Below are 10,592 nucleotides of genomic sequence, written 5' to 3'. Positions count from 1 at the left end.
TTATATTTTAAAAAGGGGTAATAACTTTTATTTTAACAAATTAGTGTAAAATCATTATGTTTTTGTTTTAAAAGACATAACCATATAATATATTTTTATTAGTCAAAACATAAAATTAATTTTTTTGATACATGATCAATTACCTATCATCAATTTCCAGTGTTGGTAATAAACTTAATGATAACTTATATGTTTAGTGAAAAAAAACAATTTATAATTTTTGTCACGATTTATATACCCAGTGTCTTATGAGATGTATTTTTATGATTATAATTATTAGCATATTATTGTTGCCAAATATGAAAATACAGTAAAATTATTATTATTATTAATATCCCAAATGGGTTTGGACTGACTAACTGACTGACTGTTTTCAGTTTGGTTTTAAATTATATGATTAGTAATTTTCTTTTGAATTTTTATAGAGAAAATAAAAATCAAATTATGTATAAAATTATAATTGCAATTAAGATTAAGCAATAACTAGACTCTCACTGGACTCAACATATTATAAGATACCAGAAGAGAGAGAGAGAGAGAGAGAGAGAGAGCCGGGACTGCCCTTGAATTGCCTTTTCACAGCATCGGAATAAAATAGGAGTTCCAGTTTGTAGCAAATGGTGAATGAGATGCCTAAATACTCCCTGTGCTTACAAACAACTATGTCTTAAGGCAAACCCTGCTTTCGATAAACTCGAAACACTTTCCCCTAAAAAACTTTCTCCTAAATCTCTATCTCGTTAGTCAATCTCCCTCTCCCTAGAAAAAAAACTTACCGGAGCTTTGATTCACGTTTTTTGTCATTCAATAAGTAGTACTTTAATCTTAAAAATCGGTGAAAGCAGTCATTAAGTTTGTGCTTATATATAAAACAACAACACATATACAATACACGCTATACAAGTAATATTGTAGTGTTTTTATATTTAAAAAAATCATCTAAAAGTTATTCACATTGTCTTATTGTTATTTATTGTTTTTATGTATTAAAAAGTTATATTTTATTTGTAAAAAATAATCAATTATTTAATTTCTAATGAAATATAAATAAATTTTTCTAATATTTTTATCATTTTTTATAACTTTCTTTAAAAACCAAGTTTTATATGACTTTATATTTTTGTTTTTGGAGAGAAAGTGTGCTATTTTTTGCTTAATTATTGTGTCAAAACTTTTTAATGTTCATATAATTGTTGAGGTGTTTCGCCAAATTTGTTGAGCAATTGTTGTCATAAACCTAAACAAAATCATATCATTTAAACAAAGACAATGACAACATTTAAGACTAAAAATCAAGCGAAGCGTAAATACTACTATATTGCCGGTGTTTTAGTGATATTATTGGTTATCGTGAGTCTGGCGTTCAATAGTTTTAATAATGATAAAAGTGATCAAAATATTACCGACGGTGTCGTCAACAGGTCAGGCGGTGGGCCCGCAGCTCATAGAAGTGAAGCCAAAATTGCGGTAAAAGAGGGACCGAAAGAGTATGTGACGATTGAGACCGAGTCGGGAGCTATTAGAGGCCAAAAATTAGTGTTTAATAACAAAAGTGTCAACACGTTTCTGGCCATTCCGTACGGTAAACCACCCATCGGTGCCCTGAGATTTGAGAGGACACAACCAATTGGCAAATGGGATGAAACTCGCGATGCACTTCAACACCCGGCCTCTTGTCTTCAGGTAATTGCCGACAAATTTAAGTGTTTTAATCACTTAATAATTTGAGATTATGTCATATATTTATCTTTTAAAAAAAGAGTTAAAACTAAATGTGCGATAATTATATAGTTTTAATAGCAGTTTATATGTTGAAACTTATGATGAAATTGATAAGTAATTTTGTGGTTTCACTTCGGACTCAATTAAAAATGAAATGTATTTTTGAAAAACTATTGAAAAACGAGGAAATGAGGAAAGATTTGGATTATTTTAAAAATTATGAAATCTAGACTAAGCACTACTGTAGGTGCTCTCTCTCTCTCCTCTCACTTGTTTTTTCTCTCTCTTTCTCTCTCTCTCTCTCTCTCTCTTCCTCTCTCTCTCTCTCACTCACTCACTCACTCACTCACTCACTCACTCACTCACTCACTCTTTCTCTAAGCAATGAAATATTTATAAAGTTCAACTTCAAAAATTAAATATTAAATATACATTAAGTAATTTATTGCGATATAATACTGTATATAATTTATATAAAAGTTTGTCATTTGAACAAAAAAAATAGTTTTTTCTATAAAATATTAATTTATAAATAATAGATCGTAAATATGGATTAAAATTGGACAAAATAATAACAATTAAACTATTTTTTTGTTATGTTTGATTAAAGTCATGGACATTAATTTTAATGATTTCTAGAGTTTTGTTATATGATAATGTGCTTAAAATTTTTTTTGTGAATATATTTTTATGTCTAGTAATACAATAAAAACTTATTGTTGACAATTATATATGTTATGTAATAAATATATTACTTTATATGTATGTCTTTTTCAGATAATTTTTAAAAAATTGTGTGAAAAAGTATTACCATTGAATATTATAAAATGAATAGCAATTTATATTTATATAATATATAATTAAATTATTTCAATTCACGTTAAAAAGATCACATGTTATTTGATGGTTAACACGATTTAACCAAACAGTTATCATAAAATTTTTGTATGAAATGTGTTTTGTATTTTTAATATATCGTTATTAAGTAACCATATAGTTTAAGTTTATTTTAATATGATATCATCATCATTTAAACAAGTTATTTAAGCAGTTACTCAAAAAGATAATGTTATTTATTTAAAAATACATTTATTATATCGTAAATTAGATTAACATATCTTTGAATCACTGAAACTGTTACATACAGAGACAAAAATATGTAAAAAATAAATTTCAAAATTATTACAAAGTTTCAAAAATATAATATCTATATTATATATATTGGGAGTGACGGTTTAAAACTATAAAAAAATATTTAAATTTTTCACCCAATATATACACTATATATTTATATATACGACATATATGCACTTATATATAAATAAATATATTTATTTATTTATTAAAGGAAAATAAGCCATTGATTTAGACTGTTGAAAGAAAAACTTGAAACTCAACCAAATGTTTAAAAATTATGATTTTTTTCAATCAAAGTCGGCGTCAATTTTCTCAAAAAATACTTTAAATTATTACCTTTTTTTACAAATAAAAATGTTTTACGATTGAATAATAAATTATTGAAATTATTATATTTTTTAAATCTTTGTATTTCTATACAAAATAGAAATATAAACTAAATTTATATAAATAAATATATATTACGAGAACATAATTTATTCACTAAATATTAATTGACACTTTTATAGAAAATTCAAAAATGATTTAAAATAAATATTTTTAGAAATAAATACCAATTATCAAAATTTATATATTTCATTTAAAATGCAATCAAATTGTTTGTCATAATATTTTACAAAAATAGGTATATTTTTTATTAGCATTTAAAGAATTTTTAGGAATTATATTATTAGGTGTTTTCCAAAAATAACATCTAATAAAGTATTTATAAATATAGTATAAAAATAGTTTTTTTTCTTAATTTAAATATATATAAATACTTAAATATTTATAAGTATTTTTTATTTCTAATTATTTTCTATTAAAACAATATATTTTCTAAGATTTTAATATTTAAAAAATAAATTTTCTGTTGGCTTCTAATTGGAAATATATTTATAGTATAATAAACTGAACTATACTTAATAGTAATAAAATTTAAAAAAATACTAATACCTAATAATAATAAAGTGGTTTCAAAACAACAATATAAATAAAAGCAAATACTATTTAATATACCTTAAGTCGTGAAGTTGTTTATGTACTCTATGTTTGTATGGGTTTCCGATAGAGCCTCGAGAAATAGGTTAGAAAATTATATGTGTGTATAGTGTAGACAATTATCAATAAACTGTATATAACTATATATATAAATATTTATTATTAAATTAAACTCAATAACAACAACAAGTTATTTGTAAAAATTAATTTTTTTAAAAATTTAGTCTATGTATGGTTTCCTTTGAATTTTTGCCACAATTTTTTTTATAGAAATATTTAGTCATTTATTTTTTCATTTAAATAAGTTAATGATTTCTAATTAAACTATAGTGTCATCATTTTAATTGTTGCCAAAAAAATTTCGCTAAAATAAACTTTTAATTTTTATATAATTTATTATTTTAACGTTTATTTTCAGCTATAAATTAAGAAAAATAATGAATACAATACATGTAGTATCATATAATTAATATTTATAATTTTATAATTTTATAAATTAATAATAAAAATAAACATAAAATCAATGCTATCATAGAGTAATAAGCCTTGAAGTGTTTAAAGAGTTAAAGAGAGAAAGATTTTTAAGTATAATTTATATATATTTATATAACTTTATATATAAATATATTAATAATCATATTAATGAAAGAAGAATATCATTAAAAAAATTAAACAAAATATTTTTTTATTGAATTAATTTTTATCAAAAATACAATCATATACTATATATCCTTAACTTGAAAGTACTTAATAGTGCAGAACCATTATATGATAAATTTTCAAACATTTAATACTAATAATATATGGAATAATTTAATTATAATTACTATCGACTAACTTAATTATACCAAAAAATGCAGTCTATTTAGTTAAGTGTTTAAAAGAGAAAAATTAATTATTATTTGCAAATTAATATATGTGTGTTTAGATATAAACTAATATTTTATTTGTGTGTATATATCATATATTAAACTCTACTATTTTTCCTTAATAAATATAATAATCACAAAACACAATCACATAAACAGACAAGTAATTGATTTTTGCGAAAATAACAAATAATTGATTTGAAAAACAAAATTATTATATTTAATTGTTTTCTAGTCATTAACATTTAACTTAAGTGATTGCTTATATATATAATTTTAGGTTTAGGTTATAGTATTATTATTGTATTAATAATAATTATATTTGTTTATTATTTATTTAGAAAGTAAGTAAAATTATGATAAACAAGCAAAAACTTGTTTCATGTTAAGTGCTTATCTAATGTTAATATTACTGCAAATGAAAATTGTATTGTTATTATGTTTGTCATTATTTTAATACAATAGCATTTTGTAATAAGTATATTAAATAATAAAAAATAATAATGTTACATAAAAACATTTTTTTGTTATCTTACATTTAAATCTATTTTGTCATTTATTTACATTTTTTTTGTTAGTTATTGTTATTAATTTGATGTTGAAATAGAAAAATATTAGTATTATTTAAAATAATATTGTCATCAATTATAGAGTTAATGTTTTTAAAAAATCTTTAAAATAAATATTATCAAAAATCAGCATAATATTTAATGTCTTGTTTATTATATATTAAAAATAGTTATAAATAATAATAATAATAATACTTTTATTACAGTATTATAAAGTATTTTGAGATTAGTCTTTGTCTATAATCGATTCAAATGATGGGTTGTTTGCATCGATAGCTGAAATGATTATCATTGAAATATATTTTTTTAATACAGTATATATTTATATATCATATAAAATATATATACAGAAATAGAAACTTATACTTTGATGGGAGTGTTAGCATAGATATCGGGTTCATTGAGTGACAGTCCCTATCAATAATATATACATAATATACACTTAGTATATACCTGATCATTGATTATGCAATTGAAGCGATTCATTCACTCTCATAGACACAAAATCACTAAATGTCAGGTTTAAGCAAAACAGGAAAAATAGTATTATTATTATTATTCATTGAAAATACTGATTACATGACTATACGCTATATATATAAATCTTAGACTATTTTTTGAGTTCAAAAGTCTTTGGCTATCAGTTTTTTTTGGAGCAATTTTGTGGACTTTGGATTTCCCATTACTTTAAATATTTTTTTTATTGTTGTTTTCTATTTATTACATTAGTATCGTAATGTAAATACGATTACTATATTTCTTAATATTAAATTAATAATATATATATACATTATATAATGTTCTCTATCATTACATACAATGTATAGTACATAGTTATTATCGAATTAATAAATTGAAAAAAACAAATAAAAAATATTATTGTTAATAGTAGTGAAAATAATTTTCAAGTTGAAGTCCGTTTATGAGTCCTTAAGTTATAAAAAAATTTTTTTATTATAATTTATTAATAGTATATATTATATTTATATAAAAAAAATAATTTATTCAATTACTATTGTAATGTAACTATGTAAAAGTTTATAAATATATATATATTACTTATACCAAACATTTACAGTATATTAATTTGTTTATTGCTTGGATATCATTATATTCAAGGGAAAACTAATAAAGTAATTGAAAAATCATTATTTGCTTATTGCTGGTTAATTTAATAGACATTTAGATAGTTATGATAATTGATAAAAAATTGCTTGTATAATAATATTATGTTTTTTAAAAAAATAAACTTACTATTTGATTTTTATCAAGGTCATATTGGTGTCTAAAATAAAACAAAATATAAAATAGCCTATAGATTTTGATTGATAAGCATTTAGTGGTTTTTTAAGTAAAACCTACAATTGAATGAATGACTGAATGAATAATTGAATAATAATAATAATAATTAATTAAAAAATATTATATCATATATCTCATACATTATTCAAAAAACAATTATTGTTTTTATATATTTTTAAAATTAATTTCATAAATATCTTTTTTTTTGGTTTCAAACACATGACAGACTGATTCACCACTGGTTTTATCGGCCTTTCGTTTTTTGAATGCCACGGCCAGTGAGGACTGTCTGTATCTGAACATATGGGCGCCCAAACAGGAGGAACAGTTTCTGCCGGTCATTGTCTATATACACGGCGGCGCTTTTGCGTACGGAGGTGTGGCCACCGAGGAGTTAGATGGTGTGGCGTTAGCCGCACAACAAGATGTCGTTGTGGTGACCATTCAGTACCGATTGGGTATATTCGGGTTTATGGCTATTGATGGAAAGGAACCGAAAGGAAATATGGGTTTATATGATCAGAGAGAAGCACTCAAATGGATTCATACAAATATTAACAAATTTGGCGGCGATCAGGACCTGATTACTGTTGTTGGTCACGGATCCGGTAGTTTTAAAAAATAATAAGTCATATGTATCGGACATTCCTTATAAACAAATGGTTATATTTTATATAATTTTTAGGCGCCGTCTCAGCCGGTCTTCATATGATGACATCAGAGAGCAAATTCTTGTTTCAGCGAACTATTCTTCAGGGATTTGGTTTACTGTTTAACAGAGAACTATATTCGCAAACATTGAAGTTTTCCAAGAAGTTTGCCGAAGAGATTGATTGCGCCGATGCGCCCAAACTTAAGGAGTGTATCAAAACAATTAATATCGACCGACTTCTTGAGATACAACAGGAGATACTCGAAGACAATCCCGTGGCTTTTGGACCACTAATACCATCAGATTTTGTGGCCACATATCCGATGGATACTAAAGAAGCGTTTGATTTTCAAATAGATTTTATTTTTGGAATCAATTCTGAAGATGACTCTTTGTTTTTGACTACTTTGAGAAATGCAGAGGAAGCTGCCAACGATGGCAATGGAGAAGATAGTAGTGATAATAAAAGTGAAAGAAAAGCAAAGGCTAATGATAAAGAAGATGAAACTGAAGAGAAAACATCAGATGAAGAAGAAGGAGAGGAAAGTGATTCAGAAAGTGATGGAAACAGTGAAGTTGAAAAAGAAGAATCAGTTCCAGTTGAAAGACCAACATCTAAACCCATATTAACAATTACATCGACGGCGACTTCGAGTACAACAAATGAAACACCAATTCCGTCAACAACAACAACAAGTACCACAACATCCACAACAACCACCACCACTACAACAGCTGCTCCTATAACTACCACTACCCCTACAACTACTTCTCCTACGACGACTACAACAACAACTGCTTCTCCTACGACGACAACAACAACTACTTCTACTACACCCATGAGTACCACAACTACATCAGAGCCAACAACGACTACAGAAAAACCACTTTCATCTTCCACTGAGAGCTCAACTTTGGAAAAAACTACAGAAAAGGAAGAAGTAGAAGTAAAAGAAGATAAAGAAGAAAAAGAAGAAAAAGACGAGACAGAAAAAGAAGAGAAGGAAGGGTCGGGTGAAGAAGCAGAGACAGAGCCCGAGGGTGGAGATGAAGAGTCAGGTGATGAAACTGAAGAAAAGCGAAGGCGAAGAAAAAGAGAAACCGACGAAATGTCGTCTCGAGTGTTGTGTCCAATGTTGAGRTTTGCTGACCAGTTGGTCGACAGTAACCGAACCGTATATATCTATGAGTTAAACGAGTTTTCCTCCCATCACGACGAGATTGTCTTTGCATTGGGATATCCAATCAGACATAAGAATCTGTACGACTCGGATGAGATCAGATACAGCAAAAGAGTTATGAAAAATTGGGCCCAATTTGCCACAAATGGGTTTGTATTGAAATATTTTTGTGTTTTTATTTTATTTTATTTTATTTGTTATTGAATTGATTTATTAATATTGTTTCTGTGATTATTGATTTTATTTGCTTAATTGAAGATTTATTTATTCAAATTTGTTATCTTCAATGTTTGTCATTAATTTTTTATTAATCATTATTATTTAACTCTTTTAAATAAGTGGTTTACTATTTTTTAAGGAAAAAATCACTTGTTTTACAAACACTTTACTACAGCACAAAAAAACAATAATAATTAGCAAAAATATTTATTATTATTTTTTATAAAAACTCAATATAATTATCGATCAAATTTTGATTTATTAAGATTAGTAATTTATATTTTATTGTTATTTATTATTATAAATATTATTATAGTTATTATTGAATTGGATTAGCCGGCGCTCCAATTAAGTTAATTTGATTTGATTTTTAGACACCCGGGGCTTAAATTGTTTGTTTTAAACATAGTTTTTATAGATAAAATAATTGCAAAAATTGCTATTTGTAATAGCAATACACACAACATATATTATACTGGAGATATTAGTTGTTGTAAAATAAGAAATTAATTTATGCGGTGCCCTACTTATAGTTGGTGACCACAAAAATTTTGATTATATATAAAATATGATTGCAATTATTGCTAAAAATAAAGATTTTTACTAAAGATAACAACAAATAACAAAAATACTTATTATTTGAATATATTAATAATATTTATATTTTTAGAAAAAAAAGATATTCATTATCGTTATTATTATTTTTTAAAAAATAAAATTTAGTGATTTATCGGAAACGGATGATCAATGGAAAAGCTATAGTAAAGAGAGTCCACAGTTCCTAAAGATGTCGATATCAAGTGCAACGTTAGAGACGTTTAATAATAATAATAATTGTAAACCAACTGTAAAGTCACAGTAATATTGAAAAATTATTTTTGGTTAATGAATGTGATTTGATTTCACATCAATTTTTGTTTGATTTTAGTTTTATAATAATTGTTAAATAAAATAATATTAATTATATATTTTTCAATAATAATAATAATTATGATAAATTTAATTTAATAATAATAATATAGACTTGTTAAAGGATGACTCAAAATATTTTGCTCAATCACTACATAATTATTTTTAGATGAAAAAGTATGTGTGATTTTTTTTATATATATAAAAATATATACAAATTTTCAAATAGTTTGTAATATATAATTACCGTAAATAATTTTTAATTGGCTACAATAAATTATTTCAATATCTAAGTCTAACTATAAGCAAACAAAAACAACAATTTTTATGTGAAAGTCATTGAATAAATTATTTTAAAACTTATTAATATTTCAAATACATTGAAATATGATGTATTTGTAAATTATTGAATATTTAAAATTAGTTTTTATTGTCAATTTCCAATGTATTAATTATGTGAATATTTTAAAAAACAATCAATTCATAAGAAGTTTAATTTTAATTTTTTTAGTTAATTGTTTTTTCTTGTATAATACAATATAATTGATTTGCATATAAATGAATAAATGATATTTTGTAATAATAATACTATTAAATAACTAAATAAAAAAATTATTATGAATAGTTACTCAATATTATGACAAACTTGAAGTTAATATTTATAATAACTTTGATGTTTAATTTCAAAGTTAATTATAAAGTAAAATTTTTATTAAAATAAAGTAATAATTTTCCTATTCGTATGATATTATTTTTTAAAAAAGAAAATGACCATGCAAAATTTATTTCAGTTAATCAGTCAATCATTTTTTGAATTGTAAAATAATTGGATAAAAATATATAAATTGTGAAAAAATATCACTCTATTTCTAAACTAAATAACGTTAATTACAATATAAAATAATTTTATTTCTCAAAATAATAATTATAATAATTTTATAGTGTGAGCATAAAATTACAAATATAAAAAACATTAAATTCATATAATTATATGAAAAAATAGGGATAACATTATTATAAATGTATGTATATGTGTTAGGAGTCAATTACA

At 23.9% G+C, this 10,592-nt stretch overlaps 1 protein-coding gene across 1 annotated transcript; it reads left to right on the top strand.

Moving 5' to 3' along the window:
- Window positions 1-1,104: 1,104 nt before the first annotated feature.
- Window positions 1,105-9,494, top strand: LOC128961199 (acetylcholinesterase-1-like). Its single transcript, XM_054307409.1, has 4 exons — window positions 1,105-1,683; window positions 6,807-7,188; window positions 7,266-8,562; window positions 9,356-9,494. Exons 1-4 carry the CDS (start codon window positions 1,270-1,272, stop codon window positions 9,492-9,494), a joined length of 2,232 nt encoding a protein of 743 aa, XP_054163384.1. The 5' UTR covers window positions 1,105-1,269.
- The last annotated feature ends 1,098 nt before the right edge of the window (window positions 9,495-10,592 follow it).

The sequence above is a fragment of the Oppia nitens genome, unplaced genomic scaffold, assembly GCF_028296485.1.
Source record: "Oppia nitens isolate AA-2021 unplaced genomic scaffold, nextdenovo-longstitch-racon4-pilon3 scaffold5_pilon_pilon_pilon, whole genome shotgun sequence".
Taxonomy (NCBI): domain Eukaryota; kingdom Metazoa; phylum Arthropoda; class Arachnida; order Sarcoptiformes; family Oppiidae; genus Oppia; species Oppia nitens.
This window is presented reverse-complemented; position numbering and strand designations above follow the sequence as displayed.